This window comes from Artemia sp. Qi Xiang Cuo, chromosome 21 (genome assembly GCF_049724085.1).
Source record: "Artemia sp. Qi Xiang Cuo chromosome 21, ASM4972408v1, whole genome shotgun sequence".
Lineage (NCBI taxonomy): Eukaryota > Metazoa > Arthropoda > Branchiopoda > Anostraca > Artemiidae > Artemia > Artemia sp. Qi Xiang Cuo.
The window spans coordinates 7907346-7925236 of NC_142814.1; the positions used below are offsets into that span (position 1 = coordinate 7907346).

Sequence of the window (17891 nt, forward strand, 5' to 3'; positions counted from 1 at the left end):
TTAAGGTCTCTTGATTTCTATTTACGTGTTTCCATATAAAAAGTGCCTTTTTTTACTACGTTTTAGATTTGGTGACCTTTCTTAAAAGAAAGAGAAAAACTTAGTTTGGTGTTCGGTGTTACACCGAACTGTTCAGTGTTAATTTTCATTTTTAAGGAATTTCCTTATGAATATCGGAATATCGGTTAGGTATTGGAATAGAAAAGACGTTGTCCTGATGGAAGTAAAGGGTTATTTGAATCGTAAACAACAAAAATTATAGCTTATATATTTCATATATATATAAGATATATATAAAAAATATATAATATATATATATATATATATATATATATATATATATATATATATATATATATATATATATATATATATATATATATATATATATATATATATATATATATATATATATATATATATATATATATATATATATATATATATATATATATATATATATATATATATATATATATATATATATATATATATATATATATATATATATATATATATATATATTTTTCAATCTGCATGTTAAATTAGTTTTAAAAATTTTTTCTCATTTTCGGCTGCCGTCGACCAAGATGTTCTTGACCACACGATTACTTTACACTGTGACCGCGCAGGTTGCAGTGTCTACTGCAACCTGAAGACTTACCTGCGGCAATCTGAAGACTTACGACTTCAGGACTGTCTGGTTCGTTTGTTTGTCGTTTGAAACATCTTGTTCTTGATGAGTCAGGGATTCTAAGTTATAGGGATTTATTTATTTAAAAATTGTTTTTTATGTATGCCCAGATATTTCTAACTTTGTTCTTGTTTTGTATTTTCTGTATTTTTCAATCTGCATGTTAAATTAGTTTTAAATTTTTTTTCTCATTTTCGGCTGCCGTCGACCAAGATGTTCTTGAAAAATCAAGTTTTATTTATTTTTGTGTTTTCGCCATTTTCCGGCGTTGGTGCCTATTTTCAGAGAATATTTTTATCTAGGTACAAAGTTAAGATTAAGCCTGGGCCTAATTAATTTAGCTTCTGAATGACCCTTTTAACAATTCTATTCTTAGAATACTTTTTAAAAAATATAAATTCACTTACTATTTGAGCTTTTCTTGATAATTATCTGCTTTCCTCCCAAAGTAGTGAGAATTCCACCATCTTTAACTGAACTTTGTTTGACTTTTCCGACGACGATATGGTTAAGAATAGTCACTCTGACGAATTCAGGAACTTCAAAAGGGTTAAAACCCCAGTCTATGGGATACCACTTTCGGAACGCATCATCCATCGGAATAAATGCGGTATATTCGCCCTCTGAAACCCAAAATTATTCAAAGACATTATAAAAAAAACACACTCAATTATACAACTATTATGATAGATAATTTACAAAAGGGGGAAAAGGGTACAGGAGAAAAAAAGAGTAAATTTCTTCTTCTTCTTCTTGAAGCAGGGCCTGGCTTTTTCCGCCTTATGGAATCTGTAACGCTCAGCCTTCAAGTTCTGTCACATTAGTTTCAGTCACTAAGGCTGGTAATTAATTAAAAGGCTAGTAAGGCTGGCAAATAATCATGAATAGTTTCAATAGACCAATCAAAAGTGTTGGAAGTAAAAAACATAGATGACATTGATTCTAGTAGCCTAACTATCGAATAGCCTGAAGACTCCTTTGTACCTACGCTCAAGCTATACTTTGATGGTTTTCTCAGATGTTGATCCTTTTAGTTCCGTTCTAGGCAAATAAAAATTGTTCACTCTAAAGTTTAGTTATTTAAAAGAGAACTAATATTTTAAAAGGCTATTGTTGCTTTAAAAATAAAGTGTTTCCAAAGTGATTCTTGTATACCAGTATTATCAATTTTCCATTTTAAATATCGCCACTTACAATCGTATCTGGCGTTTTCACACTTCAGAGATAATTGCCATAAACTATTTGGAAAGTTGTTCTGATAGGGATCAGCAGGGCAATATAGACGAGGAGGATCAAAGGGCGATTGAACATTGCCCTCTGATGAACCACAGTCATCTATATGATGAAATGACACGAAACAGAAAAAATATGATTTGATTTAATTATTAATTAAATTTATTTGATTAGCAAATTAGTTTTTTATTTATCATCTATTTTTTATATAATTATAATTATTTATTTAATTATTTTTATCCATAAATTTGATTAATAAACCACTGGTTTAATTACCTTAATCAATGTAAAAATCCGTTTGAAAATACATACATAATACTACGTAGGTCTGGTCCCTCCAGCCATAGGGCCAATGCAAGGACCTTCATAGTCTCGATATACAACTTTCGTTAATTGTCGCTTCTCACTATTCGGAGACGCAAAATGCCCTCAGTAAGGATTTAAGGGGTACGTTGAAGAGGCATGCTAAAGCCCCGAGTTATTTCAGAACCCTTTCTAATATTTATTATAAGAAACTTGTACGGGTAAAACACTGAAGATAGCTAAATAATAATAAGTTCCCAAAGTTCCGGGAAAAAAAATTCAAAAGTTGGGCTTAAAAGGGAGAGCAGACGTAAAATTGCTATGGTATTAAAATATTTTCCATTAGGTAATTGACTCTACTATTGATATTCAATTCAATTCTGTTTATTACAAAATGATATAACATACGGGATCAGTGCGAATAGTTGCCTAAAGAAAGACATAAAAGCACTTGATACTGGGCGACCACATATATAACAAACACTTAACAAATAAAAAAAAACGAACAAAACAAACAGAAAGTGGAAATAAATAATAATAAATAAACAATCAAATTATGACCAATCTCTAATCAAAAGAAAAAAAAAATCTATGAACCAAGACCCAATTTTTTTTTTCATTTTTCTCTTAAATTAAACCAAGGTGTTCCTCCACCCGAATGTTCACTGGAAGAGAATTCCAGACTTTAGGACTTATATATTTGACAGAAAAACCTGCTCTAGTTCCACTTCTGTATTCAGTGACCAGATTGTCAGCATTGCGGGTACTATAACTATGAAGTGATTTATTTTCTCTGTAAAAACCCTGAAATACCTCAGGACTGATACGAGATCCAACACTGATACGAGAATATTCCTTCTTGTTGGAGGAAGGGAGCGAGTGCTAAGAACTGTTCTTAAAATAGGAATTAAAACCCGCTTTTCAAAAATCTCCAATTTTGTCCGTGTTATTCGAAGGAGCGCTGACTTCCCGCCACTGTTGTACATCTCGGAACACCACGTGTACCGCACAGTTCCGCCATGCTTGGCACAGTTCAGCTACGCTTGGTAAACTCCCCAAAACGCTTGGCACATTTCCGCCACGCGTGGCATGCACCCCTTGGTGTGTAAATGATTTCTGAGAGAGGGAACCCTCGGTGTTATTAGAAATTAGAAGTTTCAGGTGCGCTCCTCTACAACTGGGGCTCCTACTATTTATCTGGAAGAGAAGATAAAGATTCACAATTCTTCAAGGGGGGGGGGGCTGAGATTGTTGAAAATATGTTTTAATAGCCATTTGAAAGACATTCTTGACTTTTAATCCTTTAGTTTGTCAATTGCCATGCTTTAGAGAAAGGAACCTTTCTTCTACCACTGGCTACTCCCCCGCACCTATGGCTGTATTCAAGAAAACTTTCAATTGTATTCATTACTCTTCCAGCATAATTTCAGCTAATAATACTTCTAATTTGTTTCAAACTGATATTCATAGAAATGATGATGATGATGCACAGTTACTTCACTAAAGATAATCGTTAACTATCTTTTAAAAGTTACTAAAAAAGTAAATTCAAAGTTACTTTTCTGTTGTTCCAGCTACTACGAAACGTCAGATGAAACGAAAAAAGTTACTTTTTCGTAATTTTAATTGTTTTTTGTTTACCCTGGAATACAGCCTAAGTTTGCCTACTTTAGGCATTTTCACTGATCAAGACGATACTTACCGTTTATAAAGTACTTTTTAAACTCTGGAAGTGGGTTTTTCTGGGTTGAAACATATTATTAAATTCTAAGTATCTGTCAAAAGTACATTTCCTAGTCAAATCCCATTTCCTTGATAACTATATTAATTCTGAATATTTGCTGTAATTCCTAGAAGTTGAAAGATTGAAATAGAGCAGTTTTGTCAAATGTCCTGATGTGTATCTGCATATTGTGCTGAATATAAGCTACCAATTTAGAGTACTTGAACCAGTTCTAATTCTGTATCTGTCCTCGCCATATGTACATTCACTGTATCATATGTATAAATAAACATTTTATACTCTAAACATAAACTATGTGATGGTTAGAGACTCTAAACATCCTCCGCCAGTAGAACCCAGATAATAGACCAACGCTACCATAAGACTCCAAAGAGAAGAGGTCACACTTTACAAAGTAGTACAACACTATAGAGAAGTAGACAATTCACAGAGAGGTGAACCCAGAAACTTTACAACTTAGAGACACTTACCGTTTATAAAGTACTTAGAGACATCAGCCTGAAGAAAATATCTTCTGAATTCCGAAGTTCCACTTTTTAAAAGACTTAATACATCTATTAATTCTTCGTAAAAAGGTTTTGACTCATTCGACATGGCTTCAAAAACCTAAAAAAATATCCAAATCAGCAGGTTTTGACGGGCGAACATGCAGAAGACAGGTATGAATTACTATGTCTCTGATCGTTGTCCATACATAAAAAAATTAATTATTATACACCCATATACCTCTTTAGATTACAGAAGGTAATACGACAGGGGAAAAACCTCTTTATAAAAGGATTAAATTACCTTATTTTTGACCAGGGTAACCAATTCACAGAAATGCAGGCTTGAATTTTTCGATTTTAAAACAAAATATGGTTTTGGGTTTAGAAAAAAAAAAATTAAAAATGGAACAAGATGATTTTTTGCTACGTTTTTACGAGTCGTAAAAGTATTTCGGGGGTTGGGGAGATTCAAACCGCCTAGCCCTCAGGAAACAGCCTTGCCCTCTAATTTCTATGAATTGAGGCCATTGACCAATACAAATGGTGTCAGCTAAAAGACGGAACGATCTTTTTTTTAGATGAAAATACAAAAAGACATGTATTTCAAGATCTAGAGGGGGGATTTTTTTTTCATATCTGTCATAAAGTACTCTAATTGAACAGCCGAGAAAGGTATTTAATCTATATTATATTCACTTCACAAGACCGAAGGAAATCAGAGATAAAATATATACTACTTAAGTCAGTGGTACACATGGGAGTGTAGGGAGGGTGGGGGTTCAAAAACGTGTTTTTCAAAGTTAATTTTTTCAGCGAAAGTACAAAAAAAAAAATTTCGATAAATATACGAAAAAATATGTTTTCAAAATCTAAAGAGGAACTGGGCAAAACACTTGGGAGGTCAAAGTAGTAAAGGAGTGTAATCCTATTATACAAGTCACAGAACCACGCACCTAACCTCTATAGGTGCTATCATCAAGGCCCCATCAAGAAACAAAACTGAGAGGCAGAATTTTGGACTAATATTTAGCATATTTGGTATTACCGACAATGTTTAAATTTACGGAAATCATTAGCAGGTAGCTTTACTAATAGTAAACAGGATAATTAGTGAGCAAGAAGACGAGCGATGCTCAAATCCTTCTTATGAACAATACAGGAAGTTGTGCAGAAATTAGTATTAAAATGAGTTATTAAATAAATTAGTTATCAAATTAATTAATATACTAATTAGTAATTATCACATTAGTCAAACGATTAACGCTAAACATTTTTCCGAGGATTAATTTGGTAAGCACTTTTTAGTAGAGCGAGGTGGAAAGTGAGGGTGCGTAGCTCTATTGGCCTCAAGTGGCTCGGAGCGTGGCTCAGAACATATGCTCTAACTGGGAATAAAAAAATCAATGCACGTCAAATTATAAACTTTTCAGATAATAGCACAAGATTTTTGTAGGTTTGAAGCACATCGGTAAACACTAAAGTTTCATTTTAATTGAGTCTAAAGAGCGAGGGTGTATCCGGTTTTTTTTTCGGGGGGGGGGGGGGATAAAACTTTAAAAAACAAACCAAAATATGTTAATGTGCTTTAATGCATCGAAAACCAAAGCCGCTTCTTATTACCCGATCAAAGGTGCCGCGTGAAAACCCCAGTTTCATTTTCAAAAATGAAACTGTAAAGAGATTCGACGAGCTTCGTCTACCTCGTCTACTAATAACCACCATGATCAGTTTAGAACCTCCTGCGCAAGCAAGCTCAAAGTTACTCTTCACTGCAAAAACCTTCTTCCATCCAGCTCAATTATCCCACTTTACAAGTCCTGCGTCAGAGCCACAGCTGAATATGGATACCTGCTAGATGCTGGTGTGCCAAAAACGCTGCTGGCGCCATTTCAGAAGATCCAGAATAGGGCAAACAAGGCGGGCTGCGCCTCTGCTCAGGACTCGCTCCAGGCTCTAAATGAAAGAATTGATGTAGCGTCGATGGCTGGTTTCTTTAAGTACATGATTTCGCCTCCCCCAGACGAGTGTTCTCGCATTGTTCCCCCCTTTGTTCAACAGACAAGGCAGACGCGAAGACACATAGCTCCGTTCAATTATCTAAAGGAGAACACGCCGAATACTTAACGAAAAGCTTCACCCTGCGTTGCACTTCTATCTGGAATGATTTTCCTGGGGATATTATTCCTGCAAATCCCTCTGTTGACTCCTTCGAAAGAAGGTTCAACAGAAATGTAAAACCTTGAGGGTTCGGAACGAGATAAATGAATAGCGGCATATCAGATGCATTTAAGCACCTTGCGCCGGGAATATGGAATTAAAAAAAATCAAATTTTTTATGTTTTTACGAGTTGAAAATTTTTGGGGGGGATGAGGTAAACAGGTGTCCCTGCCCTTGGATGTGGTATTGCTAAGGAGCCATAGATCAAGCGGTATGGCACTGGAAAATCTGTGACTGCACAGCTGGTCAGGCTGGATTTAATACTTTTCAGCTTTCATATGCTTGTGAATCATGTACCATGAGTCATGATTATCAAGGACGGAGCCATTCAGATCCTTTCAGACCTTAGCTTGCCCCTAAGTCCAAATTAAGATAATCCTAAAACCTCCAAAATATACCAACTGAGGGAAACCCAGTGTCAAACGCTGTCTAAAACTGTCTTATTTCTCGTAATACTGAGGCCTTCGCAGCTTTATACTGTTTTCAATATATAGGAGTTGAGGTAGCTTAGCCGACTGAGTAGACCCAAATCAGTAATTGTAAATATTTGTTTATTAATATATTTGCCGTTGCTTAGCCAAGGGGGAGGGGAGGGTTTAGGGGTCTAGCAATCTTCCAAAATCTGAAATATTATGCAAAATAAGTGTTTCTTAATCAATTACGGGCTTTCCTATAGTTTTTCATACTTATCGTATCGTATTGTGTGTGTGGGGGGGGGGGGAACTCCCACGACTCAAAACTGTGTGAATATGTGATATAGTCCCCAACTAGAAATAACTTAGACTGATAGATATATCGATATATGTTCCATAATATACTACTACTACTAACAACTCACCGCGTTCCATAGTGTAACCTAGTATAAAATGATTCGGACTTCTCCTGAAGCAAATCCCCAAAACAGAGGGAATTATATTTACCTACTTATTGTATTCTTAGTCGCTTTTTCATCCCTTTGCTAGATCTATTAGTAAATCTCTTTATTTTTTTCTAATTTCCTCCCTATCTATTTTACTTTTTACTTCAAAATGTCCACGAGATCAGCTGGGGCGTAATTTGCCATGGGGCAGAGAGGAAACTGTCCCAAGACCTGAGTTTACCCGCCCCCAAACTCCTTTTTTCCTCCCCCTCAGTTGAAATTTAGTTCTCCGAAAATCTTGTCAAAACTAAGATAAGCCTGCATAATTCCAGTATCTACAGAAACGGATCAGTTTTCTTTAGTCTATCTCTACCTTTTTTGTTACTATATGGCCCACTTTGTCATTTTTACTTGATTGAGAAAATTGGCTCAAACTTTGCCCCCTCCCCCAGGATTTTGACGAAATTATTCCACTAGAGATCAGATCCTCTATAGCATTCTTTTAACTGCTAATCGACATCTCGTTAGGGATCGTAGACACAACTCACTACTTAGCCATGTTAGTTATATAGATGTAACTTGGAAAGCAGGTTTATATGAGGGGCCACGTGCGCACCCACAGGAGGTGCTAAACTCTCAGCCCCCCTCGCCTTTTCTTAAAATACCGGTTTTTCTAAGGAAATTAAAAAAGATTTTCGTTGGTTGGCCCAGGGAGCCCCCATTCAGCCCCCCTTAATTATTTTCTGAGAACACCAGAATGAGGGGCTATACTACTAATACTACTACTGCTACTCACTTCAGCACCAAGCCACCTCAGACCAACACAGCTCCTTCTACTTATCCACTCAAACCTATTCAAAGCTTCACTCTTTACTTCTTAGTAATGCATCAACCAGAAAATATGGTAGATTTTCTCGATTGATTCGCTGGCTGAAACATGCTGGTGGCAGCGGTAGCTGCATTTTGGTTTGTCCAAAATGCAGCGGTAGCTGCAAAATGCAGCGGCAGGTGCATTTTGTTTTGTCTTAAAAGTAAAAGTTTACTGCGAAAAGCAATCTATGGTAATTTCACAAAAAAACCTGAAAACCCTCGAAAATGGCGTCTAATAAAAATGAAAATTGCACCATCCGAATCAGCATGGTTGAAAACCTTGCTAAGAGAAATTACAGTCCCCCTCCTTGAACAACAAGGAAAATCACTTTTTTGCATGGGTGGCACTGATCTGTCTCCTATTTTTTTTCTAGCAGGGCTAGCGGTTTACCAGAACATCATAGAGAGGTATGTACTAGTTCATTCGAACGGAAATTAAATTTGTTAGTACGTTTTTTAAGTGATCAAAAGATTGGAGGGCAACTAGCCCCCCTCCCTAGAGGCACCCTTCCCCAAAGTCATCCAATCACAATTTTGAGATAGCTATTTTGTTCAACACAGTTCAATGGTCAACATCTTTGGCTTTAGCGATGATATGACTCTGCATTGTCCCTGGGGAAAGGGCTGCACACTGTATCGGTATCGGACGTATTGATATCGCGCGTATCGGTATGAGCGTATTGTTATTGGGCGCATTGGTATCGCAGGTATCTAGACAGATTTTAATAGCTCATATAAAAGATATTTCTCATATCTACGTTCAGTGGCGTAATTTCATCATAATCCTGGGGGGGGGGGGCAAAGTTGGAGCCAATTTTACCAAATCAAGTGAACCAAATCAAGTGAAAATGATAGTGAAAACTGAAAAATGAGCCATATATTACCATAGAGACAAAGATATACACTAGCAAACTGACCTGTTTCTGTGGACACTTGAATTATGCAGGCTTATCTTAGTTTTGAAATTTTTTTTTGCAGAAACTAAATTTCTGCTGGGGGGCAAAAGGAGGTCAGGGGGAGGACAAACATGGGGCTGGAGGAGGCAGTTTCCCCTCCCCACCCTTTTCCATAACAAATTACGACCCTTTCTACGTTCTTCCTATTAATTCCACCATCAGCAAGTTCCAAATAGCACTAAAAACGGTACTTTTGGTGCTATGTCTCAAGTGGGAAAGGCGGGGCTATTGGGTTACCAGAACTTTTTAGAGTGACGTGTAATGGCTCATTTGAAAGCTATTTTTCATATGTATGTGATGTTTATCAATTCTAGCATCTGTAAGTGTGATATAGCACTAAAACAACACTTTTCATGCCACTTCTTAAGTTGAAGTGGAAAACTACGGAAAACTACGGCTTGGGAGGGGAAGTTTTCCCCTCTGCCCCATAGCAAATTACGCCCCTGGCCCCAACACCCTACCACTTAGTGGTTGGAGAAGTGTAGGCATGTGGTTCTGGAACCACTCAAAGTTGTATAATAGGAGAAGGGTTACTTATTGTTATACTTACTTGTTCAAATTACTTACTTGACAATTCTACCGTAATATTCTCTCCATACGCGAGATTGTGCATCCAAAGAGGAAGAAGTACAAATGAAGACAATTCTCTAGGAGAATTCAGTTAATTCTTCCCAAAATTTTGAAATGAAAACAAACATAGTTTATAGTATCATATATCGTACCTACACAAGGAATGATCTTTTTTTGAAATTTCCATTCATTTCTGAGAAATGAGTGCCTTTTTATTTAGGGACAGATCAAATAAATCCCTAAGTCTAAAGGCACATTTTTGTTGAGCTAGCAAAATTTTCCGCAAGTATGTCGATACACAAACCTGACCGCTCAGTTAACATTTTGCGTCTTAGATACTCGCCTGGAGATACTTTCTTATGGGCTAATAAATTTTTTTTTTTAAAACAAAAATTTAAATATATTTTTCTTATTTTTTTTTTTTTTTTAACAAAAACAAACGACACTATGTTTTGATTTTTTTTTTCCACTTTTAAATTTATAATTTCCGTATAAATAAAAGAGGTCTTAGCAGTGATGTTTCTAAATTAAATTCAATTAAAAAAAAAAAAATGTTTTTTCCGAGGAAAGTAAAGAGCGAAGTTGAAACTTAAAACGAACAAAAATAATTACTTCACAGCCTATCTAACATATATCAATAAAACTAATGCAAATTACTATAATCAGAAAGAGCGTTAAAAGATGCATCAAATCGTGGGTCCATCTGTTAGCTTGCGAACTATCCGGAAAAGGAAAAAATTACCGGAAATATATTTTATATTGGGAGGGGGAATCCCTCATGTCACCCCAGTTGCGTTAATACCCTTGGCTGATGATGTAGAAATTACGATGTTTTGATAAAATATGATGGATACACAACGATGTTTATCCAAATTGCTTATTAGCACGTGTCTTGGCAAAATCCTACACATTATTTAATAATACATAATAATAAGAAAATGGTCATTTAGTTAATGACACGTCTGGAAAAACGCGAAAAGAATAACAACAATTTCGCAGTGACAAGCATATGCATAATCATAGCTGTAAATAGAGGTGGAGATAGGAAGTCAGAATTTTCCACTGAGATTAGTCCAGATGATCCCTCTCTGGGTTAATTGAAAAAAATGGTCATTTACAAAGATCTTTCAAATTGTGCCGTATTGAATAAAATTTAATTCTTATATTTTAAAATTATATTCTGTAAAATAAAATTCAATTTCACTTAAATAAAATTCTTTCTTTAGGTAACAAAACCCGGGAACACAATCCGTGTTATTAATCCCATGTCATTAATCCACAGCCCCAATATCAGATTGGCCCTAGTATCTTGGAACGTGACCCTAATTTACGGCCATTCACCCGGTGAAGACATTTTTTTCATCGCTTTCGCAAGACAAATTTATTTTATTTTCTTCTGAATACTTTTTTGTATATTTATACCGAATAATTATCCAGCACTATCGACAATCAAATTAAAATGTAATAAGACTTTTTAAGTATTTAGCACAGACAGTCATATTCAGCAAAATTTATTATAACTATTCAAAGTATTCAAGACGTCATTCATATAAAAAAATTTTGTTCTAAAATCAAGACCCTAAACAAATTTTGCCATGGTTGTGACCTATTTAAATCACTTTCACACCAAAAAATTGGCAGTGTCTCAATTTAAAAAAAAACATAGTACCGTTTTTGCTAAAACTTATAGATAAATAAATAAATATGCATATATGCGGTTGATGTCCGTTTTAATAAGATAAGGGACCAGAATTAGAAGTTTCAGGTAAGAGCCTCAATTTGGGCCCCTTTGAGCCCAAAAATTGTATATTTCAATAAAAGTATGGTACTGTTGTATTATCCGGACACATCTGTATGATGAATCAAGGAGACGCCAAATGAAACCCATCACACGGGTTATTTGTGAAAGGCTACTCTAGAAAGATAGAATAGAATGCGTGATTTTAGTTTCGTTAACGATATTGAAACTGCTTTTTTTTGGGTTTAGGGGGGGGGTACTTAGGTTAGGTTACGTATTTAATAAATGATATGCTTTACACCCCCCCCCCCCCCCGCCCCGAATGTGCAAATATATAGCCCCAATTTGTTTCAGAACTATTATATATTCATCCTGTTTTATTTTATTTCATTAGCATTAACCAAACTTGACTTCTTTCGCGGTGTCCGCATAATGCACCAGTACCAAAATATACTCCGTCTAAAGAGACTCTGTTAACTATCAAAGTCCCCGTGCATATTTCAAATTGTAAATTATACGAAGAAATACGCAATTTTGCTGTCAGGCAAAAGTTATGAAGGAAGAAAAAAGTGATTTATACCCTCTGTTAAGCTACTGAATATCACACTGTAACTTCCAAACTAAGTGAGGTTGTTTTCTTTTTATCTGCATGAAAAACAGATACTCAGAAATGGCTGAATGTCATGTGGGCGCCAATTTGAATGTTTCACTTATTGCTACATGACTATTGGCAGACAACATGTTATTAAACCGTCAACAGTGAATGGGTAAAACATACATTATTATATTGCTTAATTTTATTGAATGATGATGGCTATGCACAAAAATAGATGAAAAAATGGCCTTGTTTGATAACACCTTATTTAATCTTTTAAAATTAAGAATGCTTTTGAGCCAAATTTCTTTACAGTTCTTAAAAAGCTTAATTTTTTTAAACAGGTGTAGCCTTGTGAAATAATAATTTTATTGAATGATGATAGCTATGCACAAAAAATTGACCTTGTTTGATAACACCTTATTTGACCTTTTTAAATTAAGAATTTTTTTCAGCCAAATTTCTTCACAATTCTTAAAAAGCTTTATTTTGTTTAAACGAATGTAGCCTTCTGAAATAATAATTTTACTGTGTGATGATAGCTATGCAGAAAAAAAATTTACCTTGTTTGATCACACCTCATTTGACCTTTCTAAATTAAGAATTTTTTTCAGCCAAATTTCTTCACAATTCTTAAAAAGCTTTATTTTGTTTAAACAGATGTAGCCTTGTGAAATAATAATTTTAATGTGTGATGATAGCTATGCAGAAAAAAATTGACCTTTGTTTGATTACACCTTATTTGACCTTTCTAAATTAAGAATTATTTTCAGCCAAATTTCTTCACAGTTCTTAAAAAGCTTTATTTTGTTTAAACAGATGTAGCCTTGTGAAATAATAATTATATTGAATAATGATAGCTATGCACAAAAAAATTGACCTTGTTTGATAACACCTTATTTGACCTTTCTAAATTAAGAATAATTTTATGCAGAAAAAAATTGACCTTGTTTGATAACACCTTATTTGACCTTTCTAAATTAAGAATTATTTTCAGCCAAATTTCTTCACAATTCTTAAAAAGCTTTATTTTGTTTAAACGAATGTAGCCTTATAAAATAATAATTTTATTGAGTGAAGATAGCTATAACAAAAAAAGCAAAGAAAAATCGACCTTGTTTGATAATACCTTAATTGATCTTTTTAAATTGTGATTTTTTTTTCAGCCAAATTTCTTCACAGTTCTTAAGAAGCTTTATCCTTTTTAAACAGGTGTAGGCACGATTTTTTAAAGTTGCTTTGTTAAATTTTTCAGTGTTTCAGATGAGAAAAATTACCAATAGTTCATGACGTCATGACCAGAGGAAACTAAAAACGAAATGAAGATAACTATACACAAAAAAAGAAAAAAATCGATCTTGTTTACGCCTTACTTGATCTTTTCGGATTAAGAAATTTTCTTCAGGCGAAGTTGTTCACAGTTCTTAAAAAGATATATCTTTTTAAACAGGTGTAGTCGTGTGGCACGATTTTTTTAAAGTTGCTTTGTTAAATGTTTCAGTGTTTCAGATGAGAAAAATTACCAATAGTTCATGACGTCATGACCAGAGGAAACTAAAAACGAAATGAAGATAACTATACACAAAAAAAGAAAAAAATCGATCTTGTTTCCGCCTTACTTGATCTTTTCGGCTTAAGAAATTTTCTTCAGGCGAAGTTGTTCACAGTTCTTAAAAATATTTATCTTTTTAAACAGGTGTAGGCTTGTGGCACGATTTTTTTAAAGTTGCTTTGTTAAATGTTTCAGTGTTTCAGATGAGAAAAATTACCAAGAGTTCATGACGTCATGACCAGAGGAAACTAAAAACGAAATGAAGATAACTATACACAAAAAAAGAAAAAATCGATCTTGTTTCCGCCTTACTTGATCTTTTCGGATTAAGAAATTTTCTTCAGGCGAAGTTGTTCACAGTTCTTAAAAATATTTATCTTTTTAAACAGGTGTAGGCTTGTGGCACGATTTTTTTAAAGTTGCTTTGTTAAATGTTTCAGTGTTTCAGATGAGAAAGATTACCAATAGTTCATGACGTCATGACCAGAGGAAACTAAAAACGAAATGAAGATAACTATACACAAAAAAAGAAAAAAATCGATCTTGTTTACGCCTTACTTGATCTTTTCGGCTTAAGAAATTTTCTTCAGGCGAAGTTGTTCACAGTTCTTAAAAAGATTTATCTTTTTAAACAGTTGTAGGCTTGTGGCACGATTTTTTTAAAGTTGCTTTGTTAAATGTTTCAGTGTTTCAGATGAGAAAAATTACCAATAGTTCATGACGTCATGACCAGAGGAAACTAAAAACGAAATGAAGATAACTATACACAAAAAAAGAAAAAAATCGATCTTGTTTACGCCTTACTTGATCTTTTCGGCTTAAGAAATTTTCTTCAGGCGAAGTTGTTCACAGTTCTTAAAAAGATTTATCTTTTTAAACAGGTGTAGGCGTGTGGCACGATTTTTTTAAAGTTGCTTTGTTAAATGTTTCAGTGTTTCAGATGAGAAAAATTACCAATAGTTCATGACGTCATGACCAGAGGAAACTAAAAACGAAATGAAGATAACTATACACAAAAAAAGAAAAAAATCGATCTTGTTTCCGCCTTACTTGATCTTTTCGGATTAAGAAATTTTCTTCAGGCGAAGTTGTTCACAGTTCTTAAAAAGATTTATCTTTTTTAAACAGGTGTAGGCTTGTGGCACGATTTTTTTAAAGTTGCTTTGTTAAATGTTTCAGTGTTTCAGATGAGAAAAATTACCAAGAGTTCATGACGTCATGACCAGAGGAAACTAAAAACGAAATGAAGATAACTATACACAAAAAAAGAAAAAATCGATCTTGTTTCCGCCTTACCTGATCTTTTCGGATTAAGAAATTTTCTTCAGGCGAAGTTGTTCACAGTTCTTAAAAAAGATTTATCTTTTTTAAACAGGTGTAGGCTTGTGGCACGATTTTTTTAAAGTTGCTTTGTTAAATGTTTCAGTGTTTCAGATGAGAAAAATTACCAAGAGTTCATGACGTCATGACCAGAGGAAACTAAAACCGAAATGAAGATAACTATACACAAAAAAAGAAAAAAAGATCTTGTTTACGCCTTACTTGATCTTTTCGGATTAAGAAATTTTCTTCAGCCAAAGTTGTTCACAGTTCTTAAAAAGCTGGGTTTTTTTTCTTTTTTACGATAATACTAACAATAATAATAATAATAAATTTTATTTTGCACTAAAAGCCACGGTAATACAAAACAGAAAAGGAAATTCACTTCTAAATAACTGACATTACATAACGAAAGAAAAAAAATTCCACTTTCGTTTACCATTGCCAGCCTACCATTGCCGTCCTAAATTTTTAACACTTGCAAAACATTCATTCCTAGTTACATTCACCAGCTATTTCTCATCAGATCTACACCCTCCACACACTTTGTTTCGCAACTCACTCAGTTCTTCGCACTCATACATCGAACCCAAACTCTCATTCATGCTTCCACACATCGGGCAAATGCAAGAATTTTGTCCGATGTGTGTATTTTGCCTCCTCTCAATATATCTGGGCATTGGATATTTGGGTATTCTAGATTTCATTAAAGAAGTGTAACCTTGTGTAATATTTTTTTGAAGTTGATTGGTTAAATTTTCAGTGTTTCAGATGCGAAAAATTACCAGAGGAAATATTGATATTTGGGTATTCTAAATTTTATTAAAGAAGTGTAACCTTGTGAAATATTTTTTTGAAGTTGATTGGTTAAATTTTCAGTGTTTCAGATGCGAAAAATTACCAGAGGAAATATTGATATTTGGGTATTCTATATTTTATTAAAGAAGTGTAACCTTGTGAAATATTTTTTTGAAGTTGATTGGTTAAATTTTCAGTGTTTCAGATGCGAAAAATTACCAGAGGAAATATTGATATTTGGGTATTCTAAATTTTATTAAAGAAGTGTAACCTTGTGAAATATTTTTTTGAAGTTGATTGGTTAAATTTTCAGTGTTTCAGATGCGAAAAATTACCAGAGGAAATATTGATTGCTTTTCAGAATTCAGCGCAAAACATTAAATCGGAATCACCTAGAGTTTGAATTTAGAATTTGAGCCAAAAAGTTTAAATTTTCTTCCTCAGCACAGTCTATTAGAATTAAGTAAATTTCAATTTGTTCGTGTTTCAAACTAAAAATTAAATCCGCCTGAATCTCCCAGGAGGGTCTTCTAAAGCAGTTTCTTTTCTGCTGAAGTCAAAAATGTGTTTATATTCATTCTACCATCAACAGTTTCTTCGTGTTGAAACTTGAACTTTTTGTGGTGTTCAGATAGAAAAACTTAAAACACTTAAAATTTCAGCACACGAAACTGTGCTATAGGCTCTAAAACTTTCAAAATCTTTTTTTGAAGAAAATCCGAAATACCTTTAATACCCGTGTTCCAAAATACCCGAAATGCGCGTATTTATAAAAATCGCTTCGATAATTAGGTATAAGTAAAAAAATCCTTGCTGTATTCTTCAGACAAAGCAGGATTCTCTTGGTTGATTAGAAGATTGTCATTAAGGGGGACAAATTCACGAAAAATTTAGGAGGGGAAGAAACTTTTTCAGTTTATTTTGATGAAAATACAAAAAAAATCTCAAAATCTAGGGGGTAATTGTTTGGGTTGAAGCAGCCGTGAGTTCAACCTTGAAAAAAAAGTTTCGTAAATAATTTTTTTAGGGCTATACCCAGAAGAAAATGTTTGAAGATTAAGGAGACTTTAGAAGAGTTGAAAATCCTGTCGGAATCTGTAAGTCAAATTTTAATAGAATTTTACTGGAATTCCCCCCAAAAAACTGGAATTATATTTGCTTTCTTTTTCTGACACGAGTAATTGCCTACCTATCGGATACTGGAAGAAACCAGGCCCCATTCCATTATAGACCACGCCTTTCTAGAAAAGATCTAGCTCAAAGAAAAATAAACATATCTACGTTGAATTTGGTCTGTTAGTGGGGTTATAGCCTTCCGAGTATACTAGCCTTTCTCACATACTATGGCCTTTCCTAATATAATCGTACACTTCCCTACTATGCACCTCCTCCCCCATAATAGGGACAGATATATCCCTAGATTTATCGATTTGTTTTCATTGCTGAAACTATTATCGCATTTTGGAAAAACTGGGATTTTTATTCTTCACAACCTCTATAGTACAAGGTCAATGTGAAATAACGAATACAACTGGATAAATATCAAAAAATTCGTGGTAACGAACTGTAAGTAATTAGCGACTCGGCTCACTAGTAACCGAAACTTTAAAAAAGGAATTTTGATACCAATAGATACATCAATAGAATCAGATTTTTATGCTGATTTCAAATATATAAGTTTCATCAAGTTTAGTCTTACCCATCAAAAGTTAAGCGAAAATTTGCCCTATTTTTGAAAAAAGAGGGAAACACATCCTAAAAGTCATAGAACCTTAATAAAAATCACATCATCAGATTCAGCGTATCAAAGAACACTACTGTGAAGGTTTTCAAGCTCCTATCTGCAAAAATGTGGAATTTTGTATTTATTGCCAGAAGAAAGAACACGGATGCATGTTTAATTGTTTTTTTTTCCCAGGGGTGATCGTATCGACCCAGTGGTCCTAGAATATC

General features: G+C 34.1%; 1 protein-coding gene across 1 annotated transcript in view; it reads right to left on the reverse strand.

The window, feature by feature from the left end:
* The window catches only part of LOC148939204 (uncharacterized), a 224124-nt gene that overhangs the window by 171786 nt on the left and 34447 nt on the right, over positions 1 to 17891 (reverse strand). Inside the window, exons 4-5 of the mRNA XM_089107060.1 lie at positions 4445 to 4580; positions 1102 to 1317 (exon numbers count right to left, since the gene is read on the reverse strand). Coding sequence (XP_088963186.1) covers positions 1102 to 1317; positions 4445 to 4580 — 352 coding nt within the window. The remainder of the gene's footprint in view (positions 1 to 1101; positions 1318 to 4444; positions 4581 to 17891) is intronic.